At 32.2% G+C, this 22,242-nt stretch overlaps 1 protein-coding gene across 1 annotated transcript in view; it reads right to left on the reverse strand.

The window, feature by feature from the left end:
• Positions 1-22,242, reverse strand: part of MACROD2 (mono-ADP ribosylhydrolase 2) — a 1,804,338-nt gene that overhangs the window by 1,390,742 nt on the left and 391,354 nt on the right. Inside the window, exon 4 of the mRNA XM_039874459.1 lies at positions 4,103-4,132. Within this exon, the coding sequence (XP_039730393.1) occupies positions 4,103-4,132 (30 nt within the window). The remainder of the gene's footprint in view (positions 1-4,102; positions 4,133-22,242) is intronic.

The following is a 22,242-nucleotide window of genomic DNA, read 5'->3' on the forward strand; positions in this document are numbered from 1 at the left end:
CTATTTTTGCCAGACTTTCTTGTAGTTATGTTAGGGGTTACTTGCCTGAATTCTAACCCATGAGTGTAAGTGATGTAAGGCATTCTCAAAATGGTCTGTAAATATATCCCACACGATCCTCAGCTCTTCCTTCTTGTTCTGTGACATCTTTAGCAGTCACAAATCACAGGCTGTAGCTACAAGATATGAAAGCAGTCTGTCTGGGTCTCTGTGTTACCAACAATCTGAGTAGGAGAGTCACCAATCCTACTCAAACTATGATGTGAGCAAGAACCAACCTTGTTTTATTAAGCCACTAAGGTTTTTAAGTTTATTTTTTACTACAGCATAATATAAGACTAATGAAAAGATTAAATGAAAAAAATAAAAATTACTTGTTTTTTTAATATATCTATGTGCTATACAGCTATACAGAGTAGTACTGGCAGCAGTGAAGGAAAGCTTAAAAAAAATTAATAAAAATTCTAAGGTTTGAAATTAAACCATTAAACAGGTAATATAGAGGCTTCCTGAAAGGTAGAATCCAGTCACTATAGACCAGCCATTTACTTACTTAAAAAATTAGTATATGTGTCTGCCTTTAACAAATCTAGAAAATATAAACAGAGATGATCCACTTTGCCAAATGTTTCAACTGAAGAGACCAGGTAGCTGTGACCTCATCTCCTACGTTTATTACAATGAACTGTGGTCTGACATTAAGTTCCTAGAAAAAGTGACCTCTGGCCCAAAGTTAAAAATTCATACCAATGGGAAGTGATTCACTTTAAAATCAGAACTGAGAGGATGATCGTGATCATTTTTAAAATCTCTTAAAAGAACTCTCTTCTTGGTTATAAGCACTCAAAAAAGAACAACAAGATGCTAAGATTTTTATGGACAATACAATTTTATATACACTGATTTTGTCTAAATTTCAAGTATTACTTATATAGAATTTGGAGGAAGCCTCTTGAGGACCTAAAAAAAATAATATTTTAGGTACCATCATTATTTTTATGCGGTGTCAAATTTTCTGCATCAAATTGTTTAGTCAATCAGAGAATTATTCCCTTTAGAGCTTTTGAAGGGATATTAATTCATGTCAATAAAAAGAACCCTTGATTAAAGCCAAGAGAATTACAGCAATTCAATTGCTCCTTATTGGATGATTATTAGGTGTTACTTTAAAGTACTACTGGCAGAATTAAAAAGATTTGTCATAGAATCAGAAGGCCAAAAATCAGTTCAGAGAAGGCTAAAAATATTCCTTAAATTTAATTTTTAAATATGGATTTCCAAAAATTAGACATGTACTTCGGAGCAATCTTGGTATATCTAGAATTGCATAAATGAATTTAAACCTGTCAATGACCCACTTTAATGAAAGAAATTACAGCCATCTTAAATACTTTTAATTTATTTTTATGATAATGCTGAGTTGCTAATTTTAGAATTCAGAAATTAAAAATTATGGCATATAATGCATTTAGCAAAATCAACCAGCTAGAGGAGGAACAGTTAAATATATACTTCAGGGAAACAAAAACTGAATTTGCCTATTCTTGAATTGCTAAAAATTCATAATATATCTTCTCACACAGGTTAGAGAAACCATTAGGAAATGCAGGCCAAGTCACTAGAGTTAATTCTATAAACACCCAATATATATACATATATTGAAAGAAAGCAACTTGACAAGACTTATGGAACAGTAATTAGCCTGCATTCTCACTACAGCAGGGACCACTCATTGCTTACCTTAGAAAACAGAACACTACTTTTTTTGATAAACACATTTCTTCCTAGAATAAAACTACATGTATCCATGAATGAACATTTGATCGAGTTCAAGGATAATGTAGGACATCAGAAAAAACTACTTAAAGAAAACTGACTCATCTTTTGGGAACCACTTTTTGATTTTTTGCCTTTTTTACGCCTCCTGACCCCCAACTTTATGATGGCTAGAGCTCCAGTAGCCATCATAGACCCTGAGTTCCATGCACTAGGAAGGAAGAGTAGGAAAATAAAAGCTTGAATGCTTGATGACACCATGGAATTACCACATAACCATTCTAGTTTACATCTAGACTACTTTTACATGAGTCAGAAGTATATTGCTATCTCCTGTAAAACACTATTATTTTGAGTTTTTCTATTAAGGACAGCTAAAGTGATTTTAACTAATATAATTAGTCAAAACAGTTTTTAAAAATAGCCAAGAACAATAAATTGCCTACCTAATGTCTCTTATTTAACTTGACGAATTTGTTTATGTAGATTCAATTTTAACTTTCCTTTATCCTATTTAACAGTATAGTCAAATTTGTTAAAATACTATATGTCTTACGAGAAAATCAGCACTATGGAAATTTATTTTAATAATGTTTTAACATATTATGAGATCTAGAGACAAAAATTTACTGGGAATCCAACTTCTAAGGGAAAATTTCCCTATAATTACCAAAAATGCAATAACGACAACAACAAAAAAAACTACAATGAGAAATCCTTTATGTTCATTGCAGCATTATTTATAATAGACAAGACATAGAGGAAATCTGGGTGTCCATGAATGAATGAATACATAAAGAAGAGGTGGTATATCAAATATTACTCAGCCATAAAATAAAAAATGAAATCTTGCCATCTTCAACAACATGGAAGGACCTCAAGAGTATTGCACTAAATGGAGTAAACCAGAGAGAGAAAGACAAATGCCATATGATTTCACTTATATGTGGAATCTAAAGAACAAAATAAAAAGCAAACAAAACAGAAACAAAGTCATAGATACAGAGAATATTTTGACGGTTGCCAGATGGGAGGGAGGTTGGGGGAGGTAAAAAGGGGATGGGATTAAGAAGTACAAATTGGTAGTTACAAAATAGTCACAGAGATGTAAAGTATAGCATAAGGAATATAGTCAATAATATTGTAATAACTATGTATGGTGTCAGATGGGTACTAGATTTATTGCAGTGATCACTTCATAAGTTATATAAATATCTAACCCCTATGTTGTATACCTGAAACTAATATAATATTGTATACCAACTGTAATTAAAAAATAAAAATATATATTTTATAAAAGAAACCCTGTAGACTTTTATTTTCTAAAATAATTTAGGGAAGAAGAAAAAATAAATATTCTGCCATAGAACATGAATTGATATGTGATAATATGAAGAAAACTTTCTAGTTTAAACTGTTTTCTATTATTCCTATTTCCAAGATTCTATTTTTAAAAATCTATTGATTCTTATATAAGAACAATGGTTAAAATTTTAACTGCCAAATAAAATTTACACTGAAAACTTCTGATGAAGGCCAGGGAATTTTTGAAAGCCTTAAGCTCTGACAACTATATTTAATTCAGTCATATACATGAAATGAGAGAGCAAGAGCGAAAAAGAGAAGGAGAAAGATAAAATGAAAAAGTGAAAAAACCAAACTATTTACATCAATCTGGGTCTTAAATAAAAAGGACCCTATTCTATTATATATGTTTTTTTCTCCCCTACTATATTTTATAAACTGGGGCTAGGAAAGCTTTTATCTTTCAATCTAGAAACAAAAATAATAAATGGTTACAAGATTTTAGTATCAAAAAAAGCTTCTCAGTGCAGGAATCTCTTTCTTCCCCATCTCAGTTTGATCTCTTTCTCTATTTCCTCTAAATAGGCCAAAAGAAAAAGCAAAATGTCAATACCAATTTCTTTTTTTTTGTTTTTCACATCAATAAGTAGCTGATATATTAAGCTCTCAGGCTGCAGAGTCATAATTTTTTTAAAGTCATTATGACAAAAAAAAAAAAAAACCCCAAATCATAACTCTCCAAATGTATTGAAAGTGACTCTGTCATCTGCTATATGTATAGCTTACAGTTGTTACAGCTTATGCCAAAAGTAGAAAGACAAAGTTTGACAAGAAGAAAAACAGTATTCACCTATTTTGAAGACAGTTAAAATATTTCAATTATAAATTATTTTTGACAAGATTATCATTTTTGTGATTGATAATTATAGCCAAATTAACTTTCTTTAAAGTATCACAGAACTTAACATCTTGTGGTTGGTATAGAAATAAAAATATATTTTAAGTGATGTTCAGGACTTACCACCTCCTCCTCCAAGGAGACTGGCATTTGCTATTTAAAAGAAAAGAAAAAAGAAAACAAAAGACATTAAATAATATATAAAAATATAATATGACATAGTTTAATAAAAATAATGATCATATCTCTTATAAATAGACACATATTTTTATATAAAAACAGCCTTTAAAACTGCTTCACAATAGTAAGAATATTAAAATATTTCACTATTTTATCTCTTTTTTCTCTTCAAATAACTATCTTTATAATATAATTCCTAGTAATAAAATGAAGTACATGTTGTTATCCTTGTATTTTCCATTCTTTATCTAAATTAATCTTCTGAGTTCTTCATTTTATCAGGTAAAGATAGAACAATGCTATTTAGGCAATCTCAATGATTTCAAAGGACAATGTAATAAGAAAGTATAATACTAATTTTAATTGAATTAAACACCATCAAATAAAGCTATCTTAACACTTTGCAGTAAGAACTCTTAAATAGTAACAAATTTGTTACTTTTCGCATTAACTTTTTATTTGAAAGCAATAAATTTTAAGCATGTTTGTAAAACAATGCTGTACCATTTCTTACCCAGTTATCCATTACTCTAGCACACATATTTATAGAAGCCAAATCATAACCAAAATATAAGATAATTCCATTTGGATTGCTTTCAAGAGGTCAAATTTTCATAAAGTTCCATTGTAGGTTTCTGCTGAAGTATTAAGAAACCTTACACCTATCTTTATCTAGTCATAAAGTTCCATTGTAGGTTTCTGCTGAAGTATTAAGAAACCTTATGCCTATCTTTATCTAGTCATTACAATAGCCAGAAAACAAGTCAACATATACTGCACTGAGCTTTATTCCATAGAGTTCTTATATATCATAGGTATTATCTCATGCCATTAAAAAAAAAAGAAAAGAAATCATATAGCAATATAAGAAAGTATGTAACAACCATGATTCCTTTTTTTGTGGAGAATCCTGAGCTACCTAAAGATTAAATAAATCATTTAGGAAAGAAGAATAGGGTTCTTTAACTTGAATTTAATGTGCTGTCCATAGGACCATGCATTGACACAGCTAAGAGAAGCAAATATTAGAATGGTAATGATTACATCAATAACTAATGGATCATTTTAAGAACAAATGCCAATATTCTTATTCCATGAGGTTAAATATGTGGTGACTTCCTAATTATTACAACAGTAAAGAAATATTATGAAAATGAATGGAGAGCAAAAGCCTTTGAAGATATTCTCAATATTCAATATTAGAGCATCAAATCTTCCAAGTATAGGACCTTCAAATTGCTGCTCTTGCCTTCCTCCCAGTGCTTTTGTCACAAACATAGAGTGAATAGCAATGTCATTATTCAACCATAAACAAAACTCACTTCTCATGTCATAGTCTTCTGCCACCCTATCACCACAGATCTCTAAATCCCTTTGACTTCACAGTGAGAAAGTGTATAGTATTTACGTAAACAATAGCCAAGACTTAATGTCCTGCCCCAAATCAAACTTAGTAACTGTTGAAATAGTAACTTGTTTCATTAGGGGCACTTGGGAAAGATGTTGCAAATTCTGTTTTTCTCCCATATCCCCTAGTGGATGGGGAAATTTTATGATCAACTGGTGTCTCTTGGCTAATCAAACATTTTTCTAAAATCTTAGCTACATGCATTTATAAAATTACATGGCATTTCACACTTCTGCTTTTTTTTTTTTTTTACTTTTATATTTGACTGAGAACTACTTCCCTACCTATAGATTTTCTAGATTCCTAAAACTCTATTATCCTCCAATTTTCACATATTCATTCATAAAGACAAAGGTATTTCCAACAACAATAATGAATAGTAGCTTTTCACTCATTATCATGCCCAGAAGCATGATAACACAATACTGCCTACTTTCACCCAGTGTTTTGCTCAATAAAGGTGGAGGCTGCCTGTTTTGAGAGCATAGCCCTCAAAACAAAGCCCAACTGTTTAATCAGGCACTTGTCCAATAGATGTGGGTGGATGAGTGGGAGTGGTGTAGGAACTGGAATTTCTGTCTAGAGAACCATCAAGGCAATTCATGTCAGGTGTGTGCTCATGTCTATATAAGCATATTTGGTCACATTTTAATCTCAACATAGAACTATTTTATAGAATTGTGGGATTCTACATAGTACACCATCACTTTTAAGATAACTTCAGGTGTATTGTACATGTAATAGAATCTTAATCTAAGCTGCTTAAATATATTCAAAGCAATTCTAGTAACTATAATCCTGATAATGATTCTTCTAAAGAATCTATCAAATTTAAGTCTATTTTATCAATTTCTGTTTTCTAAAAATAAAAAAAATAAAATGTTTATTTTATTAGCAAAATAATCGAGGCAATTTCCTTCAATAAAAGTGATATAAATATAGACAAATAAAGGCGAACCTTTATTATGATTTCTAAGATTACCTTCACAAAGCACCCTATAATTATATAACTGATTCTCAACATTTATTCTTCTGGTAGATTAACATTGTTTCTTCCATTTACAAAGGTGAAAATGATTTTTGTGTGTCTAAAATTAAAAATCGTTTAATTTCTATCTAATTATCTCCAATAAATTGAGGTGTATCCCAATTAGACAAGAAGCCCCTAAAGATAAGGTCTGAGTTTAATAGTTTGACCTTCATCTAATAAGCTCTCAATATATGTTTTCTAAAAATGAGATAATTCACAGGTTTAGTCCAATTTCTCTGTTGACACATAAGAGGTATTTCTTCACTAAAGTGTTTATGAAGAGCAAAACTTGCTCCTTCTTCCTCCCATAAAATTAAGGGCTGTTAAAGAAACTCAAAGTTTATTTGGAAATACTTAGTGATTAAGAATATATGAAATGTATTTATGTCTCTTTGTAACGACATTGCTAGAGAAAATTTTATACATGTCTCTTGTTATTCCTAGTTTCACAGAAAAAAATATGAGAAAAGAAACAAAAAAAAAATTGAAGTTTATGAGCATAATGCCACTACTTCTAAACTATGACTTTAAACTCTCTTCTCTGAGCATGTTCACTAACCAACACTATTTTCATTCATATTTTCTCAAATAAAATGCTCCTTCTATTACTAAAGGAGATGGAGGAAAAAAATCGAGCTACACGAGTTGTCTCAAAGACTGATTCAATGAGAAATTAAAATGAGCCATTACAAGTTAATGAATCTGTATGTTGTACTTTTTTCTCCTCAAAAAGTAATAACTTGAGAAGATGAACATTTCACTGTTTATAAAATGAAAACAATGTTGAGCATAAAATGGGAAAAAGAGTTACCTAAATCTGATTTCAAAATGGCAAGTATGAGGAATTTATTTGTAATGTCTTAAGCAAATGTTTAATTTTTTAAAAGTTTATGAGAAATTGTTAACTTTTTAAATTAAAATTATCAAATTTCCTTAAGAGTAAATATTTATTTTAAATGACCAAAACAAACAAAAAAATGAATACAATGTAGAAATCCTTTTCTTGGGATAATTAGCCTAAATAATGATTGTGGCAGTTACCAATAGTGTCATTATTTTATGTTAGTTTCAAAGGAGAAATAGAATATTACACTATCTTCTTGCTAAAAAAAAAATCTTATCTTTTAAAGAATATAACTATAATTAAATTGTAGATCAAACCATGAAAAATAAGATTATCACATACTATAGGTCATCTTCCATTACTGGAGGTTCCTAGATGGAATGCATGGTATGACATTATTAGAAATGCAAGACAAAGCTAAAATTTATCAGAAAACTAAAGCACTTTTCCTCCTAAAATCTAAAAATTCTTTTTAGTCTGTATAGGGTAATGGAAAAAATACTAAACTGAGAGTTATGTAATCTCTGCTTTAATTCTACCTCAGTCACTAAATAGCTAGATGATTAGGGAAAATAGTAGTTTTCTTCTGCCAGGAAAGTTAGAATCAATTATGAATGGTTTCAAACAATTCTGAATCATTAATTACAAGAGACTGTCTGTACCTCTAATTTGAGAAAGTTGCTGAGGCTAAATCTAGGCTCTGTGGAAAAGTGAACTATGGTCAATTAGTAATAACAATGTTGGTCACAGAGTGGGATAGGAAGAATTAAAATGGCAGCATCCATGCCATATATTGGGGACTGCTGGATCAGAAGACTTCTCTTAGATTTGATGGTTTTTGATGCAATGAACTTCTATTCAAAAATCTTAAAAAAAAAAAGAAAAAAAAAGCTAACCTAACATGTACCAATATTGTATTTTAGCATACTTAATAACTCCTGCAGTTTGAGTCTAAAATAATTTTATTTGTGAAATAATCCAGAGCTGGGAGAAATGACCCATGCCGATTATAAGCCAAATTGGTCTGATAAAATGTTTGGAACAATTTTTTATTCTTCTTGCCCAGTAATTTCTATTACATTTACAGTAATTATTTGTTTTCCCACTTAATTTCTACCCCTACCCAACACTGTCTGTCAAACAAGTAACAGCCTGGGAGACTAATCTTTAAACATTGATTAAAACTATTTGTGCAGGATTTGTGTTTGCTTTTCATCATTATAAAATAAATTATAGTTGCTTTTATCCTAACAGGATCCTGACCACCTAGTTTAGTTTATTTATTCTGCTTCCTTATTACAATAAAGCACATGGGATGTCAAAATTATCATTGGCAAAACCTTCCCCAGGAGCTCTACTTAAAACACCATTTCATTCACAACATGTTATCATAAAAGATACAAAAGCCAAAATAGCACCCTTTAGAATGGCACACATTATATCCCCTACACTTTGAAACTCAAAGTAGGAAGTGCTAAAACATCTGTTAAGATTAAAATTCCAAGCACATGTATAACTACAGAACCACTTTATACAGGGAGCAACCATCTCAACTGACAGCTGTTGAAATACAATCTACACAGACAAATACAGCTATCAATTTGGCAGCAGCTCTCTGTTCATACTTTACTAGATTTACACCTTCTAAACAAAATTAATGGAGTGCCATTGGGTCAATGCTATCATTTCCTGCTTTGAAGCTGACAAATAAAAAATTAAGAATAGGCTTAACCACCTCACATGTAGAAACTAGGCATAAATACATGATTGATTCTTTCACATTTCATACTTACTACAGATTCAAGGGTCTGCATGGTTTGTTTAAGCTGTAACATTGTGAAGCCAAAAATAGAATACAACAAGCCCTACTGTTGACAAATAGGTGAAAGGGCATAAGGGATTGGAAAACTCACTTGGGAGTATTACAAATACAACAGAATTACTCTGGTTGAAGTACAGGGAAGAAACTAGAGTTGTCCCTGTTTTGCCAATCTGGTTTTACCAGTTATCATTTCGGGTGCTCAGTGACTTCTAAGAATACTGCAACTTGGGGAGGAAAACCACTTAATTTGTCCAACTCTTCTTTTTACAAAAGTAGAAAGTTAAAGAGGATCAAAGATGTTAGGAAACTTGAGTATAATCAGACTACCATAACATACTGCCAATTTAAAATTGCACATATATATGTATATATAAATATATACACATACATACATACATATATATTTTTACTCTCAGAAATCACATCTGAAGATGGTAACAAAACACATGTTCACAAAGTCTACCAAATATTATCCTATTGAAGATCATCTAATTTAATTATTAATGGATGAACTAAAGCATTGGCAGTCCCTATAGCTCTGTAACGTAATGCAACTAAAGCAGAATGAGAGAAATCAGCACATGGTTCTATTTAGCAGTCATCTTTCTCGACACTGTTCTGAGTCAGTTGTAATTTTAATAATGACAACACTGGCTCAGCTACAAAAATGGAATTACTTAAGTAACCCAGTCTGGGGCTTTCCGAAAGAGTGAACAAGCATATCTAAATAGGAAAAAAATAAATAAATTCAAATGTACATTAGCTTTGTGGTTGTAATGATACAAAACACTAGAACAGCAGTTTTAACTTGTTTTTGACTAGAAAGGTTTTAAATACAAACCAATTCTCAATTTGAAAAATGGAAGATGTGCTTATGTTAGGGAATATGATATACTTTTCACCTGATTAAAATATAACCCTGAACATGTATCCTCATTTACACACTTCTTGGAGAGAGAAATTTGTTTCAATAAAACTAGACAGTGCTTTTTAAAAAAATGTTTTGCATAGTTTTCTTATTGCATCTTTCTAATAATATTATGGAATCTTTATTTCTCTCTAATAATGAAACAGGAAGTGAGTTTAAATAAAAAGTTATTTTAGATGACACTGTAATTAAACAAATAAGACGAAAGACAATTCTCAACATAATAAATAGGTGGGAAGATTGAGACAAAGAACCTCAAAGGTCCTTTGGAGGTTAAAGGAAATGCATAGAATTGTATTTATTAAGCTGTAAAATCCATGAAGTTAGAGGCTCTGTCTGTTGGTATTAACAGCACCATGAACGATTATTGGCACAGAGTAGCTACTAAATAAATATGTGTTAAATACATAACTAAGGAAATGATGGGGAGACAGGGAAATGAGAGAGAAAGGAAAAGGAAAGTCATATTTCTTGGACAGGTAAGAGAGCTTTCATAGTAAATAATGACTCCTTCATTGATGACTTGAACTCAGAAAATTATAAGACCTGAAAAAAGAAATTGAAGAAGATACAAATAAATGAGTATATATACCATGCTAATGGACAGGAAGAATTATTGTTAATAAAATGTCCATTCTACCAAAAGCAATCTATAGATTCAGTGCAACCTCTATCAAAATATCAATGACATTTTTCACAGAACTAGAACTACAAAAGACCCTGAAGAGCATAATCTTGAGAAAAAAGAACCAAGTTGGAGGTATCATGCTACCTGATATCAAACTATAATACAAAACTAATGATCAAAACAGCATTCTACTGGCATAAAAACAGACACATAGCTCAATGGAAGAAAATAGAAAGTCAAGAAATAAACCCACACCTATAAGGTCAATTAATCTATGACGAAGAAGGCAAGAATATACAACGGGGTAAAGACAGTCTATTCAATAAATGGTGATGGGAAAACCGAAGAGATACATGCAAAATAATGAAATTAGATAACTTTATCAAACCACACACAGAAATAAACTCAAAATGGATTAAAGACCCCAAACCATAAAACTCATAGAAGAAAACATTGGCAGTAAATTCTTTGACATTGGTCTTCGTAGTATTTAGTTTGATATAGCTCTTCAGGCAAGGGAAACCTAAGAAAAAAATAAACAAATTGGTCTACATCAAAGTAAAAAGTTTTTGCACAGCAAAGGAAACCATCAACAAAACAAAAAGACAATCTATTAAATAGGAGACGATATTTGCTAATGATACATCTGATAAAGGGTTAATATCCAAAATTTATAAAGAACTGATAAAACTCAACACCAAAAAAACAAACAATCCAATTTAAAAAATGACAGAGGACCTGAATAGACAGTTCTCAAAAGAGGAACTACAGATGGCCAATATACACATAAAAAGATGCTCAACGTCATTAAGATATTAAAGCAACTTAAGTGTCCATCAATAGATGATTGAATAAAGAAGAAGTGGTATTTATATAAAATGCAATATTACTTGGCCATAAAAAGAATGAAATCTTACCATCTGCAACAACGTGAATACACCTAGAGAGTATTATGCTATGTGAAATAAGTCAGATAGAGTAAGACAAATACCATATGACTTCACTTATGTGTGAAAGCTAAAAAACAAAATACATGAACAAACAAAGCAGAAATAGACTCATAGATACAGAGAACAAACTAATGGTTCCCAGATGAAAGTGGGGTTTGAGGGACAGGTAAAAAAGCTGAAGGAATTAAGAAGTACAAATTGCTAGTGATAAATAGTCACAGGGATGTAAAGTACAGCATAAGGAATATAGTCAATAATATTATGATAACTATGTACTAGACTCACTAGGGGGATCACTTCATAAATTATATAAATGTCTAATCATTATGTTGCACACCTGAAACTAATGTAATATTGAATGTTGACTATAATTAAAAAATTAAAATTAAAAATTTTTACTAAACAAACTCAACTTCTCTTACCTATTACTCCCTTTCATACTTTTCTCCATGTTCATATAAATATATACACATAATTGAGTCTTTAAAAAAATGATGAACTCGGAGGAGGGGAAAAATGGCATAGACGCTAGAGGCTTTCTTCATCCCTCTAGTGACCAAATCAAAGTTGTGACAGAAACATAGAGCAAACAGCGAGCAAAGTCACCTGGGATCTAGATGAACAGATGCATTACAATTAGGGAGAGAAATAATTAATCAGTCTGCCATGGTAGAAGGTAGGAGGGGGCAAAGACGTGAGGCTGCCTGTTCCTGAGCAGCTGAATGGGACAGAAGCTGCGGCAGTAGCAACTGGCAGCTATAGATGCCTCTTAAAGTGGCTGTGTCCTCAAGCAGACTTTTGTGGTGATGGACCTGCTTGCCCTGAACACCAGCACAGGGTCGGCTGATCAGGGGACACCAGGGACGTAGAGTGGGACACTGAGTTGTCCAAATGAGGACCACAGGCACAGCTCTCTCCTGGGCAGAAGTGCTGGCGGTATCCATTTGTTCCTCTGTTGAGCCCTCCCCCTCCCAGTGTGTGGACCCAGAGCCTCCTCATCAAATTGGATAAGAGGTCACTCCGCCCAGTTGATTTTCTGAAACTCTGCCTCCCTCAACTAATAGCCCCGCCCAAGTCACATCCAGGTGTTTCCTCAGAGAGTCCCTGTTGAGACAACTCCAAGACACACTGGGGCAGCTGACCTTGGTTTCTGCTGTGGCCTCTTGAGGCAAATATAAGCACAGCATCTGTGGATTCCTTGCTGAATCTTAACAAGTGGCCCTGGAGGGGCACAGGCTGGGGCTAAACTTGACCTGCAACTGAACCCCTCTCAGGACTGTGCCGCTGGACATCTACCACACAAAGCCGCTCTAATAAGACCGGGATACTTAGAAGCTTCGCTTAGTACATAGCAACAGACACAGAAAGGCAGCCAAAATGGAAAGACAAAGAAACAGAAGCCATATGAGAGAATAGAACAGAGATCCAGGCATAATGGAGTCAAGCTATCTAACAGATACAGAGTTCAAAACACTGGTTATAAAGATGCTCAATGAATATAGGGGAAGAGTAGATGAATTCAGTGTGAACTTTAACAAAGAGATAAAAAACATAAAAATGGAAATGGAAATTATAAAAGCTAACCAGTCAGAAATGAAGAACACATTATCTGAGATGAAGAGTATATCAGAGGGAATCAACAGAGTGGATAAAGAAGAGGATCGAACCACAGAACAGCAAGAAAAAAGAAGCCAAGACTATCATAATAATTTAAAGAGCCTATAGGACACTATTAAATGTAAAAATATCTGTGTTATAGGAATATCAGAAAGAAAAGAAGATGTTAAAAAGCTATGTGAAGAAATAATTTCCCTAACCTTGTAAAGGAAATAGACATAAAACCCTAAGAAGCTCAGAGTCCCCAAAAAGATGAACCCTAAGAGGCCCACACAAGACACATCATAATTAAAATGCCAAAGGTTAAATATAAAGAGAGAAACTTAATAGCAGCAAGAAAAAAGCAGTTAGTTACCTGCAAGGGGGCACCCATAAGATTGGCAGCTGATTTCTCAAAAAAAACGATGTAGAACAGAAGGGCTTGGCACAAACTATTTAACGTGATGAAAACCTGGGATCTACAAACAATACTTTATTCAGCAAAGTTATCATTTAGCGTTGAAGGACAGATAAAGAGCTTCCCAGAAAAAAAAATAAGCAAAAGAAATTTATCAACACCAAGCCAGTATTACAGAAGATGTTGAGAGATAACTTTAAGAACATAAAACATGTATCAGAAACATGAATAAAGAATGGTAATAACTAATTCCTATCAACAAGTACCCCAAATAGAAAAGAATTAAGTGCTCCAACCAAAAGTAGAGTGGCTGAATGGATAAGAAAACAAGACCCCTACATATGCTGCCTACAGGAGACTCACTTTAGATCAAAAGAGATACAGAGACTAAAAGGAAAGGGATGGAAAAAGATATTGCCTTGATGGACTAGAGGGTATTGCACTGAATGAAATAAGTCAGATAGAGAAAGACAAATATCACGTGATTTCACGTACATGTGGAATCTAAAGAATAAAATAAACAACAACAACAAAAATAAACTCATAGATACTGAGAATAGTTTGAGGGCTACTAAATGAGAGGGGGTTTGGGGGTGGTGAAAAAGGTCAAAGGGATTAAGAAGTACAATTAGATAGTTACAAAATAGACATGGAGATATCAAGTGTAGCATAAGTAAAATTATATATAATGTAATAAATACGTAAGGGTGAAGAAGGATACTAGATTTAGTGCGGTTATCACTTTGTGAGTTATTTAGATCTCTGATCACTATGCTGTACAACTGAAACTAACATATTATTGTATGCCAACTATAATTGAAAAAAACTCATTGAATTGTACAGTGTAAATACGAGCTACTAATTGTCTATTATATTTCAATAAAGCTGAAAAAATGCAAATTAAAGCAAGTCTCTACAACTGAAAATTGAAAAAAAAACAAATAATGGATTCAACTATAAAAATGAACATGCAACGTAATTTTCTCATTTATCAATATATCAAGGGCTCTAACTAATAAAATAATATACTATAATTTTTCAAAGTTTGAGTAAAACCACTCCCCTTATTGATGAGCACTTAAGTTGCTTCCAGTTTTGCCATTGTAGACAATGCTCAAATAAAAATGTGTGTGTGTGTGTATGTGTGTGTGTGTGTGTGTGTGTTCCTACATCCTGGTATTTCTATCCTAGAGAACAAATCCTCCAAAGTACTGATGGGTAAAAGAGCAGATGCATTTTTCAAATTTAAGAATTTAATAATTTTTTTAAAACTTGTATATTACAATAAGTCAAAATTAGCAAAAATTTAGCATTCATAAGTATACCCTGAAAAGCACGTAAAATATCAGAATCATTTGATGTCTGCCAATAAACAATCTGGATCAAAATGTCTTGACATGTAGATGAGGTTCATTGGATTGCTTCTGATTAAAATATAAAATACTTACACCTTAAAATACATTGTCTAAATTTCGGATTGATTTAACGGGTCTGTTTTTAATGTAAAAATAATATAGCCATCTCAACTATGGTGAGCTTCTTTAATCACTTTCTTTTTATGTTTGCTAGATACAAACTATGACAGGTCTTGAACTTCAAAGCAAACTAAAAACTTGGCTAAAAAGGTTAGAGAATAAAAGTTTCCATTGTTTTTTTAATTTTATTCTTTGCAAATTTAAAATATACTTTTGAAGTTTAAAGATAAAGAAATTCAGAAGATATTAATTTTTTAGAAATATATGGAAGAGAAATTTATCAAAAACAGAGATGTAAGACTGCTTCAGCTCAATATGGATTTCAAGGCTAAATACAACTATTTCTTTTCTTTTTAAAAATACTATAGAATATGAAGACTTTCTCTAACAAAGCTGATTTTATTTACATTAAAGAAAATTCAATAGAACATATTGATGTTTTTATTTTCCAATCTAAACACATTATTTTAAAGCAAGATTTTTCTTCCAGCTCATTAATGTCTTATTATACAACTACAGTGCTCTGGGTCACAGAAGACATGAGCTGGCTCTCTATTCATCCTAACGTAAAACTTGGATCATCAGGCAGATCTGATCTAACTACTTGCACTAAATTTAGCCTTGTGACATGACAAACTTATGAAAAATTTAAAATGAGTTCTTATATGATTCATTTCTATCAGAAAGTCATTCTCTGAATCACCAAGCCAGTAGGTAAGCTGACTCATATTTTAGTAAGCTTAACAAAGTAGAAAATATACCCATTGTCACAAGTAAATAAAGGAATATACAAACAGATCATGACGACAATTTTCTGAGCATCTGTTATTTATTGGCAATGGTTGAGTTGGTCTGCATGGTATCGATCAACCTCCAAACAACCTTGTAAAGTGGGAATTCTACTTTTCCTAAAACCAAGGAAAGAGAAAACTAAGGCTACAGTGACACAAAATTGCATGTTCCAAAGTCATAGGCTGAAAAATAAGTATTCAATTCAATGTTTGAGCTCTTTTATCTAACATTTAACTATCTTTACAGTAAGCCAGACTATCTCTTAGGAACTATTTCATTTCTCCGAAATTATTTCAAAACAGATGGATATCCAATACCCACGATAAACAATGTATTAAAATAATACTAATATCAAAGGTAGTATTACCAGTTTTTTAATCTAACTAGTGACCAAAATGGATGGTACATTGTAAAACTTAAAATTATAAAAATTTAAATATCTTTAGCTATACTTTCCTGATGTCGTTTACAAACATTATTATAATAATCAGCAACTTCCATGTCATAAAATCTGAAATTGTGTCTAAAGAAAAAGTCCTTTGAAACATTACATTTAATAATCTGATAACATTAAAAATTGGCAGTCAAAAAACTGAAATTCTAAGTGTGATTTTAGGTAGCATGAATAATTATATATGCATTGCTATCAATGAGGATATATAATTCTTAATAAGGCTTTCAACTTGAACTAAGTTAAATCTATTAAAATAATAGAATATTAAAATTTTGCTTTCACCAAATAAATGCAAATTGCCTAATTGAAAATTTTAAATGCTTATAGTGAAATACACAAAATAAAAATAAATAAAAGCTGTCATTTGTCCTAAAATTTCTATCATTAGCACTCTTCATTCTTGAATTTAGGATTATCAAGTTAAGAAACCTTTTGATAATTTGAGGAAACAAATCAAAACCATAATAATTTTTCTCCTTCCTAAGGTACATAAACCTAATAATTATATTTCAAATTATGCTTCCCTTCTATTAATGTGCAATAAAATTTTACATTGTTCAAGGATATAATAAATACATTATTTTGTTTATTAAATGACAAGCATCAAAAAAACCCCATCTCTTCTGAAACACAGAAAAATATAACTCAATCAATATCAAGTTTAATCATTTACAAAAAAAGACCCACTTTTTCTGTACACAGAAAACAAATTATAATTTGCATCCTATGACTATCAAAAAATACCAATTACTTTTGTTATTACAGTTCCATCAGGCCAGCTGTGGATTCTATAATAGAGATTAGTTTTATTCTGGTGCACTGAAAAGCACTTGATATTAATCTCAGACAAAAGTATTATCATTGGTGAGATGCTGATTACTGGCTACAGAGGCTTTTTAAAATTGTTATTACTTAACGAATCTCACAGGATAACTAAATAATACTTACTAAAAATAGTTGCATTTCTAACTTCACTCTGAGGTATCCAAATAGAATAGTCTCCACTTATCTACAGGGGTTACATTCCAAGACCTCCAGCAGAGGTCTGAAATCAAGAATAGTACCAAACTCTATATGTATACTATATTTTTTTCCTGTACATACATACCTATGATAAAGCTTAATTTATAAATTAGGCACAGTACGATATTAACAACAATAACTAATAATAAAATGCAATAATTATAATATACTGTAATAAAAGTTATGTGAATGTGGTCTCTCTCTCAGAATCTCTTACTGTACTCACTTTTTCACTTAAAGGAAGCACTTTATGGCTTCTCTGGCATATCCAAATTGCCAGCATCACTACTCTTGCACTTTGGGGCGACTATTAAGTAAAATAAGGGTGACTTGAACACAAGCTTTGCAGTATCTCAACAATCCATCTGATAACCAAGATGGCTAGTAAGTGACTAATAGGTAGGGAATGTATACAGCGTGGAGACACCGTGTCCAGAGCATGACAACACCATACAAAGCGGTGATTCACATCCTGGGTGGGGCAAAGCAAGAAGGCTCGAGATTTAATTACACCTCTCAGACCGGAGCACAGTTTAAAACTCATGAATTGTTTATTTCTGGAATTTTCCATTCAATATTTTTGGACCTCAGTTGACCATGGGTAACTGAAACTGTGGAAATCAAAACCACAGATAATGGGGGACTGCTGCATCAAAAATAAAATAGAAGCAACAACAGTTAATAAAAGAATTTCCAGATGCAATGGATTTGGTGTCTACTGAAAAAAAAGTTTTTAATATTTATTCCTAATTTCACCAGTAACTAGTTATATATTTTGGGCAGGTCACCAAAACCTCTGTGCTTCAATTAATTACTTTTAAAAAGATAAATTATAATTTAATTATTTAACAACCATTTGTTAAGCAGACACTGTGACTGTGTGGGTGTTCCAGGATAAGTGCTGAGAATAAAAAGATGATTAAAGTAGAAAAATTAGATGATTATAGTAAATAAATCTATAAATTATAAATATTCTAATATAATTAATGCATTTAATATTTAAACAGAATCATGGTGTTAAAAATTCTGTAAGAAAAAAGTATTATTTTAAAAGTTGTTGGTACGTTATGATATTATATTTTCCAAAATTTTGCCCTCTCTGGCTTCCAGTCCAGACGGGATGGCATAGATTTGCTTCCTCCTGTTCCATTTCTTTTCCCCACTCCCTCACTAAGCACAACTATAAATGCTGGAAATAATGCTTTCCTTTCCCACCACGCCTGAGAATCCTTCTCCCACCAAGAAACATCAAGGGAGCGGGTGAGGGAGGAGAGCGAGCAAAGGAGGAAGGTCCCCACCACAGTAAGCAGCCAGGTCCAGAAAGCAGCCAGAAAGCATTCTCATTCTGTAAGGTCAGAGACGTTCTTTTCCCCATCTAGAAGCACCAGGAAGGCCTGCCTCAGAAAATTCAGTCTGCTCCCGCAGGCAGAACCTTAATAGGGACTACTGGGAACCCCACCCACTTTAATTATCTCAAGCCAAAAAAATAACACCATCATTGAAAGTGGTGCTCACTAAAGTAGTCCAGGACCTGTGAGCTCAACCTAAACAGAGTTTAGCCTACTAAAATAAAAGATTTAAATAGGACTCCTAAAATGAACAGAGCTTCAGGCATCTACGAGACAAAAACAAAAGATTCTAGAAGTTGAGGAGCAAGCAAAGAGGGTCAGAGAAGTAGCTGAAGAAAGAATGGCTGAAAACTTCACAAATATAGTGAGCGAGATAAACCAATTGATTCATGACGTGAACTCCAAATAAAATAAACCGAAAGAAATCTATATGAAGATATATCATAATTAAACTTTTGAAAAGTAAAGGCAAAGAAAAAAATTTTGACAGCAACCAAAGAGAAATAGAACGTTACCTTTAGGAGAATACCAATTCAAATGACAGCATACAGCCCTTGGTTGGCACTCTCCAGAGACTATCATCTCAGCTGAAAAGAGCTGCCTCACTCTAAGTCATGCCCCCTTCCTGAGGTGGCTCATATCCCAACTTAGCAATATAAAAAAGCCTGGCCCCAAGCTCAAAAGCTGATGTATTATGGGGATCTAAAGGCCCAGCCTCTGCCCCAACTCAAGACAACTCTGAAAGGCCATCTCAGCTTCCTAGATGCTAAATAGAGGCCTTTGTTAAGACTGTGACACAGTTCAACTTTCTCATCCTTTGAAAGCTTTTTATTTAATTAAAAAAAAAAAAAAGATCCTGGAAAGTAGACCCATAGAGATTTGTGAGGAGGAAGTAAAGAAGCAAATTCTTGGACACAGAACTATGCTTACAGTTCTGAATAATATCAAGAATCTGATGCTTTCTATGTAAATCCTTATACTGTAACTTTAAGTTTTCAAAATTTACTAAGTTTACCTTTTAGTCAATGAACAGTGTTGTGCTGCCTAGAGATATTGTCCAAATCATCTCTCAGATCACTTATTTTCTTATAGTACTCATTCCTCTCAGCATACAGTAATCACTTCTTAATTTAACCGACTTTTGTATATTTTGAGTAAACTCCCAAGAATCTCAAGCTTTCTTATTTGCTTCACTGCATGATAGCACCCTCTCTCCTGAGCATCTGAACTCCTGGTCACTTAATTAATGCTACCTACCAAGTACTTCCAGCAGCCAAACTCTGTCCCTAAGAATCTCCATTCAACTTGTCAATTCCTTGGACGTGATGAGCTACTACAGAAAGATTATTCTAACTTTAACTCTCATTGCTTATCAATCATCTCTACCTCCTTCGTGGTACTAGAGAGACTGGTCTCAATAATGCATCATCCTGAGCAGACTAACTCAATGCACAGTCAATTTGTAATGATTCTGCCATGACCTGATGGAGAAACACAACCAGTTATATCTGATTTAATATGTTAATGAGAAACAAAACATAGTGGATTAATTAAATAGAGAGGAACAGACAATCTAATATGGTCTAATGCTCTCATCCTTCTTACTAAGAAATGTTACTTTGTATTAATACTTTATTAATACTTTCTCCTTCTCCATACCTGACTCATATTTGGCAGAATCACAGTAAGACCTAGAAACAGCTGAAAAAGTGGGTCGTAGAAGAGAAAAGTTAATGAATGAAGGTTCCTATACAATCTACAAACTGATTAGTTGCTCAGAAATCAGGACTATATAGCATGAGGTTGCATATTGGGTGTTAAAAGAACTTATTCAATGTTAAAAGAACTTAAAACGGTAATATGTTTTCTTTCCATTTCTTGACTTTAATTCTAATAAATGTAGCCTCAATTAGTTGTTTTTATGAAGTAAAAGGTATTTCTAATTGATCATTTTTAAAATAGGGAAATAAACTACAAAAGGATAGATGACAGATACATTCAGCTGTTGGTTCAGCTTAGTAATTAATTCTAAAGTAGTTATTCTTATAAATTTTAAAACATTTTTTAAATATTGACTTATATAGTGACATGGCTCTGCTTTAATTTTAATTTAGTTTCAAATTCCAAATTTCTTAGGGAGGCTCTTTACTATAAGGCTCCAACATACCTCTCCAGCCTCATCATCCCACCTTCCTAGCTCCTCAAAGCTTCCAGACATAGACCACACACACACACACACACACACACACACACACTCATTGACACACTCAGTCACACTCACACATAGCACATACACCTGACTCCTGCCAGGCAAAGTTAGCCCACTAGAACCACCAAATACCAGGCCTCTTTATCACTTAGTATAAAGTGTAAGACCTTTCTGCCTTCATTCCCTAAGCAAACTTCTCTTTATCATTTAAGATCTATTTCAAATGTCATTTGCTTTGTGACGCCTTCTCTGATTCCCTCATGCACAATTAGATATTCCTCTTCTGAAGGTCCATGGCATTAAAAAAAAAAAAAAAAAAAAGCTTTTCTACAGCATTTCTCCCATAAAATTAAAATTAACAATTTTTCCGGATCCTATTCCATTAGACTGTGAACTCCCCAAGGGCAAGGATTATGACTCATTCATCTTTTTACCCAGTACCCCATAAATAAAAAAGCTTATCTCTCAGTACAGGATTGTGAGGATTAAAAAAGAAATTTAATTAAAGCACTTAGCAGCACAAAGTGTTCAATATACATTAGAAATTGTCTTTTTAAAGTATCAAGAATAATGCCTATTTTATAGTAAGCATTCCATAAATGCTTATTAAATGAATAAAACAGGAATGAACAAATAATTGTTTTTAAAATGCATTTCAGAGCTAAGTAAAAATCAAGCAAAAAAAAATACAAATATGCTAATCTTTATCACTACAAAATTAAATGCTCCTTGCCAGGATTGAATAGAATGCTATTTGAAACAGTAATCAGCTACTAGATTATTATATACAGAAGAAAATCATAATATTAAAATAAATGTGAATTATAAAAAACTTATTTAAATAGAAACATAAAATTTGTTGAAACTGTCCTAAATGTTAAGATTTTGAGTTGGTACTTAAAGAAATGCTTTTAATAAGTAAGCATAGACCAACTGTTGTTTATCTTAGAAAATCTAAATCATTTAAGTGATGCTAAACATCATATTAAACAAAAAAGATAATAATGCTGATTTTTTTATTTCCTATATCCTGAGCAAAAATAATTTAATATTTTTAAAGACTTTATGTTCATTTTGTACATATTTTCAAGATTAATAAGTTAATCATGTTTAGAAGAGGTTTTTAATGTTTTCTCCTCAATAATGTTAAGTAGTTT

The sequence above is a fragment of the Pteropus medius genome, unplaced genomic scaffold, assembly GCF_902729225.1.
Source record: "Pteropus medius unplaced genomic scaffold, Ma_sr-lr_union100, whole genome shotgun sequence".
NCBI classification, from domain to species: domain Eukaryota; kingdom Metazoa; phylum Chordata; class Mammalia; order Chiroptera; family Pteropodidae; genus Pteropus; species Pteropus medius.